Raw genomic sequence first — 16,412 nt, 5'->3', positions numbered from 1 at the left:
AAGTCTGTGGGACTATTCAAATGCTCAGAGGGTCATGAGTAACTACACGCCAACAAATTGGACAATCTGAAAGAAATGGATAAATTCCTAGAAGCATACAATCTTCCAAGGCTGAATCAAGAAGAAACAGAAAATCTGAACAGACCAATTACTACCAACGAAATTGAATCAGTAATCAACAAGCTAAAAACAAAAGTCCTGGACCAGATGGCTTCACAGGTGAATTTTACCAAACATTCAAAAAAGAATTAACAGCTATTCTCCTCAAACTATTCCCAAAAAATCCCGGAGGAAGGAAGGCTCCCAAGCTCATTTTATGAGGCCACCATTACCCTGATCCCAACCAAAGACATAACAAAAAAAACTATAGGTCTACATCCCTAATGAATATAGATGCAAAGATCCTCAACAAAATATCAGCAAACTGAATTCAGCAATACATTAAAAAGATCATACACCACTATCAAGTGGGATTCACTCCTGTATGCAAGGTTGGTTCAATATCCACAAATCAATTATCTTGATACACCACATAAACAAAATGAAAAATAAAAATCATATGGTCCTATCAATTGATGCACAAAAAGCATTTGACAAAATCCAGCATCCATTTATAATAAAAACTCTCAGGAAAGTGGAAATAAAAACATCTCAACATAATAAAGGCCACATATGACAAACCCACAGATAATATGGGGAAAAGCTAAAAGCATTTTTCTTAAGATCAGGAACAAGACAAGGATGCCTGCTTTCACCACTTTTATTCAACATAGTACTGGAAGTTCTAGCCAGAGCAATCAGACAAAAAAAGAAATAAAAGACATCCAAATAGGAAAGAAGTAAAATTGTCATTATTTGTAGATGGTATGACATACAGAGAGAAACCCAAAGATTCTACCAAAAAACTATTAGAACTGATAAATGAATTTAGTAAGGTACTAGGATACAAAATTAATCAGAAATCAGTTGCATTTTTATACACCAATAACAAACTATCAGAAAGAGCAATTAAGAAAACAATCCCATCTACAATTGCATAAAAAAAAATACTTAGAAATAAATTTAACCAAGGAAGTCAAAGAATTGTACTCAGAAAATTATAAGACATTGAAGAGAGAAATTAAAGAAGATACAAATAAATGGAAATATATAATATGCTCATGGATAGGAAAAATTAACATAGTTAAAGTGTCCATACTACCCAAAGCAATATATAGATTCAAAGCAATCCCTATCAAAATACCAATGGCATTTTTCACAGAACTAGAACAAATAATCCTAAAATTTATATGGAACCATAAAAGACCCCGAATAGCCATGGCAATCCTGAGAAAGAAGAACCAAGCTGGAAGTATCATGCTACCTGATATCAGATTATACTACAAGGCTAATCAAAACAGCATGGTGTTGGCATAGAAACAGACACATAGATCAATGGAACAGAATAGAGAGCCCAGAAATAAATCCACACCTATATGGTCATTTACAACAAACGAAGCAAGGACTTACATTGGGGTAAAGATAGTCTATTTAATAAATGGTCCTGGGAAAACTGGACAGATATAGGCAAAAAAAATGAAGCTGGAACCACCATCTTACAGAATATACAAGAATAACCTAAAAATGTATTAAATACTTAAATGTAAGACCTAAAACCATAAAACTCCTAGAAGAAAATATAGGAAGTAAACTCTGAGATATTACCCTTACTAATATTTTTACTGATATATATCTCCTTGGGCAAGGGAAACAAAAGGAAAAATAAACAAATGTGACTACATCAAACTAAAAAGCTTTTTCACAGCAAAGGAAACCATCAACAAAACAAAAGGACATCCTACTGAATGGGAGATGATATGTGCCAGTGATATATCTGATAAGGGGTTAATAGCCAAAATTTATTTAAAAACTCATACAACTCAACACCAAAAAAACAATCCAATTAAAAAATGGGCGGAGGATCTGAATAGACATCTCTCCAAAGAGGACATACAAATGGCCAACAGACATATGAAAAGATGCTCAATGTCACTGATCATCAGAGAAATGGAAATTAAAACCACAGTGAGATAACATCTCACTCCTATCAGAATGGCTATCATAAGAAAAATCAACAAACAACAAATGCTGGCAAGGATGTGGAGAAAAGGGAACACTTGTGCACTCTTGGTAGGATTGCAAATTGGTGCAGCCACTATAGAAAACAGTATGCAGGTTCCTTAAAAAATTAAAAACAGAATTTATGACACAGCAATGCCAACCCTGGGTATTTATCCAAAAGAAATCCAAAACACTAATTCAAAAAAAAAAAAAAAAAAATGCACCCGTTTACTGCAGCACTATTCACAATAGTCAAGGTATGGAAACAACTGAAATGCCCATCAATAGACTGATAAAGAAATTGTGGTACATTTATACAATGGAGTATTACTCTGCCATAAAAAAGAATGAAATCTTACCACTTGCAACAACATGAATGGACCTAGAGGACATTATGCTATGTGCAGTAAGACCGAGAAAAACAAATACCATATGATCTCACTTATGTATATGTGGAATTTAAAGAACAGAATAAATGAGCAAACAAAACAAATAGACTCATAGATACAGAGAACAAACTGATGGTTGCTAGATGGGAGGGGGATTGGGAGATGGGCAAGAAAGGTGAAGGGATTACGAAGTACAGATTGGTAGTCACAAAATAGTTACGGGAATGTGAAATACAGTATGGGGAATATAATCAATAAAGTTTAAATACTATGTAGGGTGTCAGATAGGTACTGGACTTATCAGGGGGCATTGCTTCATAAATTATATAAATGCTTAACCACTGTGCTGTACACCTGAAACTAACATAAAATAATATTGAATGTCAATTATAATATATGTGTATTATATATATGAGGTCTGCCAATTAAGTTCACGAACTTGCCATCATGCACTTACATTGGCAGCACCATACAAACAGTTCGGTAAGGTTTCATAACCTCAGTATATCAGTGTCTCACAGCTGTGTTTGTGTTGATGTGTGGCGGTGTCTTCCTGAGTGGCATTCATTATTGTTGCGTGTTTTTGTGTGCCGTCGCGAGAGTGTCTGAGCTTGAATTAGAGCAATGAACAAACATTAAAGTTCTTGTTAAACTCGGTAAGAGTGGAAGTGAAATCAGGGACATGTTAGTCCAAGTTTATGGGGATAATGCCATGAAGAAAATGGCAGTGTACAAATGGATTAAATGTTTTTCTGAAGGGAAAGAATGTGCCACTGATGAGGCGAGGTCAGGGCAGCTATTAATGAGCAGAATTGATGAAAACATTGCAAAACTTCGTTATTGTGCGTCAAAATCATCGGCTGTGAGAAGCATAATAGACCAAGTAAACATCATTAGAAAAACAGTTAGGAAAATCTTAACTGAAAATCTTGGCATAAGAAAGGTGTGTGCAAAAATGGTCCCAAGGTGTGTGCAAAAAAGGAGCTCACCAACAAACAAAAGCAGAGTCGAAGTTTGCCAAGACCTTTTGGAGAGGCAAGATGAAGTTTTGGGCTGTGTTATCACTGGCGATGAAACATGGGTGTACCAGTACAATCCTGAAACAAAATGTCAAAGTGCACAATGGAAGTCAGCCAATTCTCTACGACCGAAAAAGTTCCGTCAATCCACATCAAGAGTCAAAACGATGTTGCTAACCTTTTTTGATATCAGAGGGATTATTCACTATGAATTTGTACCAACTGGACAGTTAACCAAGTTTACTATTTGGAAGTGCTGAAAAGGCTGTGTAAAAGATGAAAACGACTTGAAGTTTTTGCTAACAATTCATGGCTCTTGCATCACGATAATGCACCAGCTCACATGGGACTGTGTGTGAGGAAGTTTTTAGCCAGTAAACAAGTAACTATTGGAACACCCTTCCCACTCACCTGATGTGGCCCCCAATGACTTCTGTCTTTACCCGAATATAAAGGAAATATTGAAAAGAAGATATTTGGATGACATTCAGGACATCAAGGGTAGGTAATACGACAACAGCTCTGATGTCCATTTCAGAAAGAGTTCCAAAATTGCTTTGAAGGGTGTACTAGGTGCTGGCATCAGTGCATAGCTTCCCAAGGGGAGTACTTCGAAGGGGACTGTAGTGATATTCTGGAATGAGGTATGTAGCACTTTTTCTAGCATGAGTTCACCAACTTAATTGTCGGACCTCGTGAGCACGTGCGTGCGTGTGTGCGCGCGTGCGTGCGGTTCCGGGATATAAAGTACAGCATAGGGAATATAGTCAGTGGTACTGCAATAGCTATGTACAGTGTCAGATGGGTAGTAGACTTGGTGGGGTTATCACTTTGTGAGGGTTGTAAATATCTAACCATTATGTTGTTCTGTATACCTGAAACTTATTAAAAAAATTTTAAAAAATGCTCAGAGGGTCTAAAAAGACATTTAATTATGTCTGATGATAAAAATGTTTCCATTGGAATTAAGCCTTCAAAAATTAATAAAAAGACCTGTCTAATCAATCACTTAGTTTGAATCATTAATTGTTTAATTCAAACGTTTTTAAAGAACAGCCAACTAGAAAACAAAACTCCCCTGAAAATATTTAATGTAAATTACTCCTTGAGATAGTACTTTTTACAAAAGGTTTGTTGGGAAATGCCTTTTTCTAGGGGGCAGGGCAGCAGGAGGATGGGGACAGGATATCAGAAAATGATATGATTGTTTTTATTTCGATGAGAATAACAAGGAATCCCACCCGCCCCCCACCCCCAATTTGTTTTATGTAAAAATACTTCCAGCATAATGAGCAGCAGTCATCAGCGGGAGGTGACTGAGCCCCAGGAGCCCAGAGAGTTATCTTCAATCCAACTACTTCTGTGCTCTCGCACGTGTTCAGAACCATTGGCCAAGACCACAAATTCACCTGCTGATCACATCTTCTTTTCTCTCTTTTTCTCTCTCTCAAGGCTTCGGTAATACAGCCAAGATTACCGTGTCAAAAATAAGAACAGATTTTTATAAACATAACGCTGTCAGCTCGTGTGGGGTAAAACTCAGGAAGGCACACAATAAATAAAGCAGACCCTGTCTCTTCGGAGGGTTTGCAGTGACCTCCGGGGTGGGGGCCGATCTGTCAGCAGCCGAGCTTCCAGCACTGGTGTAGTGTTGAGGACCACCATGGGAAGGTGGGAGTCCTCCTTTACTAAGTCCTGTCAGTATACAGGTTCACAGGATCAAATGGAGGAGGAAGTCGTCTCCTTCCTATCCAGAGCAGAACCATCTGCAGTAAGGAGGACCCCCATTCCGAGTGTCGCCACAGCCAGTTTTGCACAAGTCAATTTTCCGTACACCCTTGTCGAGTACTGGTGGCAAATTAGTCCACAGGACTCACTTGGAGATCGCTTGGAAAAAATAAAATTGAAGGTTGTAGCTCAGTAAAACAATAAAGTGCTTTCAATGAGAGTAGCTGTTATTTACTGGTTGTTTCTTGTTTCACCTGAGGCACCGAAATCAACAATATGAAAGGTGACAATGTTTATTTACTAGGAGTAAGAATTGAAAAAGCTTGTTTCTACTAAAAAGCCTGCATTTCTAAAATGTACTTTTCTATTGGTCCCACGTCTTCATGTTACTAAGTTTTAACTCACTGCTGCGTAAGGAAATAGTTTATGCCGGGGTGGGGTGGCAAACACGAAGACAGAAAAGGGGCGGTCCATAAACATCCCTTAAGGATTCCACATGTGAAGGTGTGAGCGAGGGGCTTCCATCAGAAAAGATCAGGCCCCCATGCTGAATCCAATGTGTGTCCAGTTGAGTGGAGACATGGATTGGCTTCTGGAAAGGTCCACATAACAACCTAAGAGTTTATTCTGAGTCCACAGGCTTGATAACTGCTATAATACACTTGCATTTTCCATGGCCTCGATCCACCTGTAAAACAGAAGAGGAGGGATACCTGTTGTCTTGACTGCCTGTGACTTTGGTCACAGAACCTGTAAGTGACTAAACTAAATTACCATTAGCCTAAGGTCAGGAACCATGTCATATTCATATTTGTTTCCCAGCATTTAGCAAAGGCCTGTAACACAGTGCAAAGTTTCTGGATCAGTGCATGCCTGTCTGAATGGATCATCATAAACTTAAAAGAATCAGACAACTGGGAATCGGGAGTTCGCTGTTCTGTTGTGGCCCAAAGGGACTCAATGGGATAGAATGGCTGGAGAAGAACAGAAGCCAAAGTCCTGGGAACACCCTGTTTCCTTCTGAAAGAGAGGCAAGAAATACAGGACGAGGTATTTTGGTACCTCTGAGCTGAATTGGTGTCCTCTGCTCTGAAGCTATAAAACAGGGTTTTCTTGTGGTAAAGGTGGAAAACAGGTCCTACTTCATTGCTGCCCTCTTCCTTTTCCGGGGCAATGGTGAACCCGAGCAGAGGCATACTCTCCATGGCCACTGTGTCCTGCAGAGGGCAAAAAGGAAAACTGGTATTAAACATGGCACTATATACAGTCAACAGCTTAGCACTGACAACTCCAATTTCAGGTGCACAATGAGACCTTCTGGGTGGAGCACGCTTGGGCCACAGTAAAATAACCACACACATATTCTTCACCCACCCTTCCTGTCAGGACCAGGCATGAGGAGAAAAGGAAACTTAATTGTTTTGTGACAGCCTATTAGAGTCCAGGCATTTTCACCTTCACATTATCTTGTATAATCTTCACAGCAATCACAGAAAGTGTCACCCCCATTCTGAGAAGAAACTGAAGCACAGAGAAGGTAAATAACTCCGCAAGGTCACCCAGCGAGTAAGGGGGAGAGTGAGAATTTAGACTCATGACCACCTTCTAACCCCACACGCTTTCCACTGATTTGATCAGTCAGTGACTCACCTAGTTTTCTACAGTTACTTCTGATAACATACTCTGTACTCACTGCCCCACACCCTGGTTCGCAGGGCCTCAGTGTGGAGCGCTCAGGGTGTCTGTGCTATGAAGACACTAACAGTGCGATGAGGTGTACCCAGAGAACACAGAGGGACCTTAAAATCATAGTGCTAATAAAAAGAGCTTTTATATATAAAGATACTTTTATATACACACATATTTATGTAAAAATACATATTCATAAACAATACAACTTTACAAAACCACACAGAGAGATATAATTAATTAAGGATAGCAGAATGCTTGTGGGAGGAGGAGGGAGGGGAGAAGAGTTTGTGTATAAAAGGGAATCAATTTTTAAAGATTGCTAGATCAAAAACCACATTTGACAAAATTCAACATCCACTCATGATAGAAACTCTCAGCAAACTAAGAGTAGAAGGGAACTTCCTTCATCTGATAAGGGCATCTATAAAATACATACAGCTAACATCATACTTAATAGTGACATATGGAATGCTTTTCCCCTAAGACTGGGAACAAGGCAAGAGCGTGTTCACTTTTTCCAATTAAATTCAACACTGTTCTGAAGGTCCTAGGCATTGCATTAAGGCAAGAAAAAGAAAAAAAAGACAAAGATCAGAAAGGAAGAAGTACAACTATCTGTGCTTACAAAGGACAGGATTGATTATAATATAAAACTACTAGAACTAACAATGAATTCAGCAAGGTCACAGATTAATAAAAAATATTTTTCTTTTTCAAAAAAATTTTTTTTTGGTTTTTTGTTTTTGGGTTAATCAATTTTTAATACTAGCAGCAAACAACTAGAAAATGAACTCTATTCAAAATTGTATCCAAAAACCAAAATACTTAGCAATAAAATTAACAGAAATGCAAGAACAGAAGTGTTAAGACTGCTATACTAAAAACTACAAAATATTAAAAGAGAAAGAACTAAATAAAGATTAATACCATATTCATGAATTGAAAGATTCAATATTGTTAAGATGCCCATTCGCCCCAAACTGATCTATAGATTTAACAATCCCCGGCCATAATCTCAGCACTCTTTTTTTTTTTTTTTTTTTTTGGTAGAAATTGACAAGTTTATATGGAAACACAAAAGACCTAGAATACCTAAGACAATCTTTAAAAAGAACAAAGTTGGGGACTTACACAACCTGACTTCAGGCTTAAGATAAAGTTATGGTAATTATGACAGTTTGGTGGCATAAAGACTGATAAATATATCAGTGAAATAGAACAGAGTGCCCAGAAATAGACTCACACGTATTCAGTCATTTGATATGTAAAAAAGACACAAAATAATAAAATAGGGAAAGTCTTTTCAACAAATGGGGTTGGAACAATTGAATATCCATATGGGAAAAACATGAAATTTGAAATAGACCTAAATAAATGTAAAAGCTAAAACAGTAGTTTTCAGAAGAAAATACAGGGGAATTACTTTGTGACTTGTAGTAGACAAAAGTTTCTTAGGACATGGAAAGCAACAGTCATAAAGGAAAACGTGGATAAACTAGATTTCATTGAAGTTATAAACTTTTCTTCAACAAAAGATTCACTCATTGATAAAATGAACAGGCAAGCCACAGTCTGAGAGAGAATATTCACAAAATATTTAGCTGACAAAAGACTGGTATCCAAGATATATAAAGAACTCCATAACAGGAAGACAACCTACTTTAGATTTAACCTACTTTAGATTTAACCCACAAGAGATTTAAACAGACACTTTTCAGAGGGAAATATAATAATGGCTAATAAGCGCATGAAAAATATCATTAGTCACTAGGAAAATATAAATTAAAACCACATAGAGATATTACCATACCCTCACCAGAATGGCTAAAATTAAAGACTGACAATACCAAGTGCTGACAAACAAGGAGAGCAACCAGAACTCCCAAATTTACACCCATTGTTGTGGGGCGTGTAAACTGATCCATTCGTTTTGAAAAAGGTCTGGTAATTTCTTATAAACCCAACATACAACTTTCTATGATCCAGAAAGTCCAACCCTAGGTATTTAGCCAAGATGAAATAAAAATCTATTTTCATACAAAAACCTGTATGCAAAAGTTTAAAGTGGGTTTATTGATAATTACCCCAAACTGGAAACAACCCAAATATCCTTCAACTAGTGAATGGATAAACAAACTGGTATATTCACAAAATGGACTACTACTCAGCTATAAAAAAGAATGACCTATTGCTATATGCAATGTGACTGATTCTCAAAAACATCATACTGAATGGAGGAAGTCACACATGATTCCATTTATATAGAGATCTAAAAGAAGCAAAACTAATCTACGGTAGGAAAAAATCAGAACAGTGTATTGCCTCTGGGACAGGGGTGAGGTGGGAATTTACAGGTGTATGCACGATGAAACTCATCAAGTAGTACATTTAAGACACTATTTGTGCACTTCATTATACGTAAATTGCTCTTCAAAAGGAAAAAAGTTACACAAATATTGAATCCTTAGAGGGCAGTATACTTTGAAAAGCATCAAAAAGTAAGATGGATAGAGGGATGAATAAATATATACTTGATCAAGGAAGTATAGTAAAATGTTAATTGTATAATCTAGTTGATGGCTGAAAATTCAACATTTAATGTTCAAAATTTTTTTATAATAATAAAACATTGGAAAAAATTAAAGAGATTCCTTCGTATTTCTGACAGTCACTTTCTCCCGGGACTGTTACTGAATAGCAAGTTGCATCAACTTTGGGTCACCTCAGGGAATGTGACATGTTCACGGCAGTAGTATAGACAGTGCCAACTGACTATCCACTTTATCAAACGTTTTTTCTTTGATGGAATTTAAAGCTTGGTCCCATCCCTGAAATATGCTTATTGAGAAATTGTACAAGTTCCTCTCTGGTAAAAACTATTTTGGAAGCATACTTAAATTCATCTTCTAAAAATCAACCTATGTCGTCACTTTCCTGACAACTGTTGCTCAGAGCCTAGAGACTTTGGGCTTTCTGTTCTCAGACAGAATTCACTTCTCTTTGTATACGTGCTGCCGAAGCGAGCACATTCACTTCTCTTTGGTGGTTATTTATCACTAGCTTTTGTTCATCTAAGCCAGCATTTCTTCCAAAAGTGTGTCCTGTGCAAAAAGAGTTCTATGTGATGCTCCATGAAGAAGGGCCTGTGGTCAGGCTGGTTTGGGAAATCTCCACGTCTTAGAGATCCACGACATGCCTCATATATGACAGATCCTGAGAAGTATGACAGGAAGTCCCACTCAGTGCCTATTCAGGGTTCCCTCAGAACCCCATTTTCAGAGGACACCGGCAAGTGACCTGTGGACTACCTGCTCAGGAAGATGCAGCTCTGGGCTGTAGAAGGACCGTATGTCACATTTCAATTTGTTCTGTAAAGACCAAAATTCTCCTCAGTGTAGAAAGTCCCTTCTGTGTACATGTGAGTGAAGAGCCCCCTCGGGGAGCGCACAGCTCACACAGCGCCTGAGTCACTCAGACCCACAGTGGGTCCCCTCTGTCTGTGTCCCTGCTGGCCTCTAGGACCTGTGAAGACAGGGCTGACTGCAGCTGTCACAACTGCAGGTCCTTTGTTAGGGCAGCTGTATGTCCTGGAGAAAGAAGTGGCTTCTGCACACTCGCCAGCATCTGTGGTCAGGGGAGAAGGCTGGGGCCCTGCGCTCTGTGTACATCCTCATGGGGTGAAGCACCCACCCTCTGCAGCTGTGCAGAATGCACTGAAGTCCCATTTTCAAAGCAGGCTTAGCGCGCGGAAGCCACCAGATGGTGGGACCTGGCCATGGAAATCTTTCACATTGTCCCACAGGTTTATCCTGTGTCAGGAGCCACCTGCTGTACAAGCACAGCCCACACCTGTCGACTCCGGAAGCAGGCTTCCTCTCCAAAGCCCTCTCTCCTATATTTTAGAAGATGTAAATGTAAGATGTTCTATAAAAATATAAATTAAGTTTTATTTAACAGAAGAGTTACCACAGTAGTTCCCTGATAAAGAAATGCACAGATAAAAAACGCTGGTAGCTGCCTTCAAGCTGCTGAATTTTGTCCCAGAACTGAAGTAGAGAGCAGGAAGCAGCTTTCTCTTATGGAGAGAGAGCCTGGCTTGTACTGCATGCTGGACCTGTGACATTCACACACTTTAGTGCACAGGTCAGCATGCTGTACCACCTTATCTCCACACAGAAACGGTAAATTCCTTAGATTTGGGACTGATACATGGCTGTGTATCCACAGCAACGCTCTTGCCTGACGTGAGAACTGGACCCAGCAGCCAGGCTTTCACTGTCCTGAGGTGACAAGGGCTGGTGCATAGCCCACACGGACACCAAGGCTTGAGCTTAACCTGCAGGCCTGCAGGGAGGGAGGAGAGAAAGCGTGAACCACCACTACCTCACTGGCCATGTAGGTGTAGAGCACTTTGCCTTTGATGACAAACCAGAGCTTCTTCCAGTGCCTCTTGCCTTTCTTACACCGGCTGAGATAGCCACTGATGGCGGAGCCCTCTCCGGAGGCGGCCACCTGGCAAAAGGAGGGCAGAGTGGTCAGGGCACCAGGTGGTGGGCACAGTTCAAACAGACAAAATGCCAGGCAAAACAGTTGGCAGAGTGTCTACATTGCTTTGAAATCTGAGACCTGGATGAAATCTCAGGACCTATCTGGCACCTGAAAGGCAGCTAAAGTGTACTGGTTTGAGACTCGGGATTTTCTGAATGGACCCAGGAGGCACAAGAGACAAAAACTGCCTATAGGAGTGCTGCCCCCTAGTGGCGTTTCAGATTCCCAGTCCCTCTTCCTAAACCCCACACCCCCAAATTATGAAACTGCTGACACCTGGGGGAACGGTTTTTCCTTCTAAAATTGATTCTTACACGTTTCAGCTTATTGATTTCTTGCATTTAAGGAGGGATCCTCTTTGTACTGTTTACCTAAAGGTTTTATGATCTCCTGCCTACTGAGATGTGTGAAACCCTCTTATTGGTAGTAATCGTCCGTCAGACAGGCTTTATGTGGGGCTTAAGCACACAGGCTTGGAGCAGTACCAATCTAGGATTCCAATACAGGCACTACCGGTTTATAGACAGGTAATGTGCAATTTCCTTATCTCCACTAAGTCTGTTTCCTTACTAGTTAAATTGGAATTACATGACATAAGACAAGTATAGCGCCTGACCCCATAGTAAGTGCTCCATAAATATTAATATTACTACTAGAGCAAGAAGGCCAAGTTCAGAAATTATTTCATCTGACTTTCTCATTTTACAGATGGGGAAATTGAGGTCCAGAGGAATGGAGGGATCTACCCAAGGTCAAATCCCTGCTTAGTTGAAGAGAGGTAAGAACTCGCATCTTTCAGCAAATACTCCAGACATCGACAAACTTCCATGTAGGGAAAGGAAACCAGGACCAGCTCGGGCTATTTTGAGAAGCACCAGGAGAGGAACCTCCCCCAGAGGTCCGGGACTCGCCCTGCTGGAACATCTCACAGAGTGAGGAAGGCAGCACCGATAAAAGAACATGGCAGGGGAAACCAATTCTGCAAACTGCCTTTCTGACAGATACTTGGGGGAGAGCATTTCTGCAGACTTTCTCATGGGGAGCAGGTCTTACTGCTGAGGAGGAGCAGAGAGAAGGAGAGAGGACGGCAGGAGACTTGGGGACACATTTCTCTGGGGGCTACTGCAGATCCCACTGGGTGCAGTCTTTTTAGATAAAGAAAGGTTGTCACTTGGGGCAAAAGTTACCAAAGGGATGGCTGGGGGAGATCCACAGGCCCCAGAATCAGAGCAGCCTAGAAGGGTAAGAAGAGTGGTCCTCAAACTCTGCCTCCATGGAACACTCAGGTTCTATGAGCCCAACGCATATAGACAACCAGCACAGCGAGAGTGAGAGGGTGAGTTTTTCTAGATTTGTGCAAAACATGACATTTATGTGTATGAACAAATGTGAATATCTAAGAGAAATTAAGTGGGAAAATATATAGGAGATTCAGTATAATATGTTATCTTTTGGGTAAAAAAAAAAAGAATCTATGAATGTACATCTTTATTATGTACATGCATTAAAATTTCTGGAAGGATCCATAAGAAACTTGATGGTGATACCTTTGGGGTGGGTGGGACTGAAGTCTGGGGAGGGAGAGAAACTCATTTTTCATCATATATTCTTTTGTGCTTTTTTGAAAAACACTTTTTTATCATGTATGTGTTATTCCCAAGATCTTTAATATGCAAAAGGAATTAAGTTAATGCATAGAACTATACCCATTAAAAATTTTCATCTCCTAACACTTTTTAAAATCCTTCCCTCCTGCTACTTGATAATGAATATTAATGAAAAAACTCAGAAACAGCTGATCACACTTCCTTTGACAGCTTGTATATTCATGGCACACATTTGTTTATGGCTGTGATTAGAATTTAGACGTATAAATCTATTTGCAGGATGGAATTGAGTTTAGCCAATTCTGAGGTTTCCCACAAAGAGTGCCAGGCCTCCAGCAGGCTCCCACCTGAGCCCATTTGGGACCCCCAGGGTGACAGGATGTACGGCTCAGTGGGCCTGCCCTGGGAGAGCCAAGCCAAGACTGTAGCTACTTCAGTCAGAAGAGCCCCAGTGACCTATGCAGTCCCCTTGGGCACTAAGTCTAGGCTATGGGGCAGGAGAGAAAGAAAGCAGAAAAAAGAAAGAGACGGGAGAGGCAGAGAGAAGGATGGGAGGGACGTTGCCTAACACCATCTACAATTGTCAGGTCCTGCCTTCTGCCACCAAACTGGCATCTTCTTGGACACAGGACAGGACCTGGACACAGGCACTGCCCTTGTTAGTGGTGAGTCTGTCGTCATAGCAAAAATATCTCCCATGAGGGGTCCTCTTTGTCCCAAAGAGCCTGGTCAGTCTGGAGCAGGACCATGAACCTTCCAAATCCCCTGCCTCCCATGCAGGCAGTCCTACCTGCCTTACCTCGGTCAGGGCTGAAGGGACTTTCTTCTGCTTCTTGAAGGTCGAGGGGTTGATGCTGTGGAAGACGGATGAGAAGGCACTGCTCGAGAAGCGGGGGGAGGACAGGGGAAAGCTCATGCTCACGGGCCGCTCTGTAACCAAGACAAGTCACAGGGGAAGGGGCTGAGTGTCCGCATGGACAGTCACACATCTTGCTTGGAACACCGATTCCTGTAAATAAGAGCTCCCAGGCCTTCCTGAGATGGCAACTGGCCTCACTCACCATGGGGGTTAAGTGTGCCCAGAAAAATGGGCATAGTCCCTTCTGTGGACAGAAAGGCCTGAAGGCCAGGAAGGAAGGCTTTTCCTCGGTGCCGGCCATCGCTTCTCTCCAGTGCCCCAGAAGGCTGGGGCTGGGCTGTCCTCTCTGATGGCCTCGGTGGCCTCATGGAGGAGAACTCTTTGGTTTAAGGCCCAGGATACACTTGCTCTCCCTCTGGCCCAGCTCTGCTTGGGCAAAGGTTGTCCCCTGAGCACAGTCTCTCTAAAGCCAGCTCCACTTCCTCAGGCAGCTTTATCAGAGAGCTCTTAGCCCTCCCCTGACCCCAACTCCTCTGCTACCCATCTCACAATTCTTATCTCAAAAAGGGCCCACAGAACACAGGCCTACGGAACATTCTCGAAAAGAAAAGAGAGCTTCCACGGCGAAGTAAATGTGTTCACCCTGTTTACCGTCCCCATCACCAATGGCACAGGCCCAGTGTTTCCCAAACTGGGCTGCCCACAGAACCCTTCATCTGGGAGTACCTATCGATTTTCCAAGGAACCAACATTTTGGGAAATGGTGCCCCATGTGTGAATTGAACCCCTGGCTCTTCCTTGAAGGCTGCTTTTGTTCTGAGCCTTTCTGGGAAAATGGTTTCAGGCCCCAACCGTGGGGCAGTGAGAAGCCCTGTGGGCCACCAGGAAGAAAGGTGAGGGTGGTCCCCAGGTTACCTCTCATTAGGCCCGGGACGTCGCCGCCCCTCTTCTTTAGCTCCCCGTAGCAGCCATCGCAGACCTTGGCCATCCGGTCCTTGAGGTACTTCAGAGGGTACTTGTTTCTCGAACAGTTCCGGCACACAATCTGCAGGCCCGGTTGGGGACACACGTCAGAGTGGTTCTCACCAGCTCAGTGCGTGCAGAAGGTCAGTATCCTCTCTCCTCTGCCACCTGCCCCGCACCTCCTCCAGGGACTGTGCTAGGTCCCCCTGCTTTTCCAGCACAGCTGCGTAGCTTGTGTGCAAGTGTGACCCATTTTTCTGATGAGCCCTTAACCATGACACGATACTCTCTCCAAGGACAATAAGCATGTATCTAACGATTTCCTTCTGAGAGTGCGGTAGTGCCATGGAAGGGGCGTGGGATGTGGCACTGGTGTGAGGACATCAGTAAAGTGGGAACAAACAATTCCTACCTCGCAGGGTTGGTGTGAACACACCTCCCTCGGCTGGCACGCAGTAGCTGCTGGACGCCCCCGAATCCCCACCCGTACCGCCCCCATGCAGCCACCCCCCAGACAGGGAGACTCACCTTGCCGCAGGCGTGGCAGTGGTGACGCCTCAGGGTGAGGGAGAAGTCGCAGCCACAGTTCATGCACATCATAACGTGTGTGACAGGCACCAGCGTGGGGGGCCTCTCCCCCAGGCTGACCCCCAGCCTCTCCCGCATCTAGAGCAAAGGAATGGGGTGAGCAGTGCGGTCAGGACACCTGCAGGATGGGAGCACCCGTTCCTGTATGGGGTGTATATGTATGTGGGGCGGGGTAGGGGGGTCCTAATTCTACGACCCGCCCGCTGCCCTCTCCTCCCTGCATCCTCCAGGAAGCGCGTCTTGGGTTAGAAGCAGAGCCACCTGGAGCCGCTGTGCTCCAGGCTGGGGCTGCGCAGTGCCCGCTCCCGAGCTGGTGAGACCTTGTGGGAGGAGGACGAGGAGGAACCAGTGCCCTGAGGGAAGGAGCTGCAAGTCCTCCTCGGCGTGTGCCTGCCCAGGGCAACCCAGGGCTGTGCAGCGGGGGTCAGGGGGTCCCGGGCCCCCACTCACCTCCACGCTGTGGTGGAAGGCAGCCAGGGCCTGCGCCTTGTAGTCCTCGGGGAGGGCTCTGCTCAGGCAGCCGTGCCACTCATCCCGCTCTGCACAGGAGCTGTGGGTGTGAGCTGCAGTGAGCGAGGGTGCACGAGGGGACCCAGGGGACCGAGGCCCTGCGGCCCCGCTCCTTTCCCCACGCCTGAGCCTCCTGATGTCTGAAACCCAACCAGCACCACTGGCTTCCTGCCAGACAGGCACAGGCCTGCACCTCAGCTCCTCCACCTGCTAGCAGGGCAGCCAGGGAACGCTGACCTCCCCAGGCCGCTTCTTCACCTGCAACATGGGAATGCCGACACTCTTCCTTTAGATCCCAGGGCTTTTATGGGGATGAAGTAACAGGTGGGAGTTAGACAGACTTTGTCAATGGCAAAGCAAGGGGTGCTCGGGAGGCTCTGAGGGGCCCGTGCTTTAGGAGGGACAGGTG

General features: G+C 43.1%; 1 protein-coding gene across 1 annotated transcript in view; it reads right to left on the bottom strand.

Moving 5' to 3' along the window:
• Positions 1–5,513: 5,513 nt before the first annotated feature.
• FGD5 (FYVE, RhoGEF and PH domain containing 5) overlaps positions 5,514–16,412 on the bottom strand; it is a 108,152-nt gene continuing 97,253 nt past the window's right edge. The window contains exons 15-21 of the mRNA XM_019746997.3: positions 15,944–16,043; positions 15,434–15,571; positions 14,858–14,987; positions 13,883–14,013; positions 11,312–11,440; positions 6,299–6,453; positions 5,514–5,924 (exon numbers count right to left, since the gene is read on the bottom strand). Of these exons, the coding sequence (XP_019602556.2) occupies positions 5,888–5,924; positions 6,299–6,453; positions 11,312–11,440; positions 13,883–14,013; positions 14,858–14,987; positions 15,434–15,571; positions 15,944–16,043 (820 nt within the window). The 3' untranslated portion in view covers positions 5,514–5,887. The remainder of the gene's footprint in view (positions 5,925–6,298; positions 6,454–11,311; positions 11,441–13,882; positions 14,014–14,857; positions 14,988–15,433; positions 15,572–15,943; positions 16,044–16,412) is intronic.

Source organism: Rhinolophus sinicus, chromosome 5, assembly GCF_057876585.1.
Source record: "Rhinolophus sinicus isolate RSI-liver-muscle chromosome 5, RSI-T2T, whole genome shotgun sequence".
Lineage (NCBI taxonomy): Eukaryota > Metazoa > Chordata > Mammalia > Chiroptera > Rhinolophidae > Rhinolophus > Rhinolophus sinicus.
Note: the sequence above shows the minus strand (reverse complement) of the source record. Positions and strands in the feature narration are given on the sequence as shown.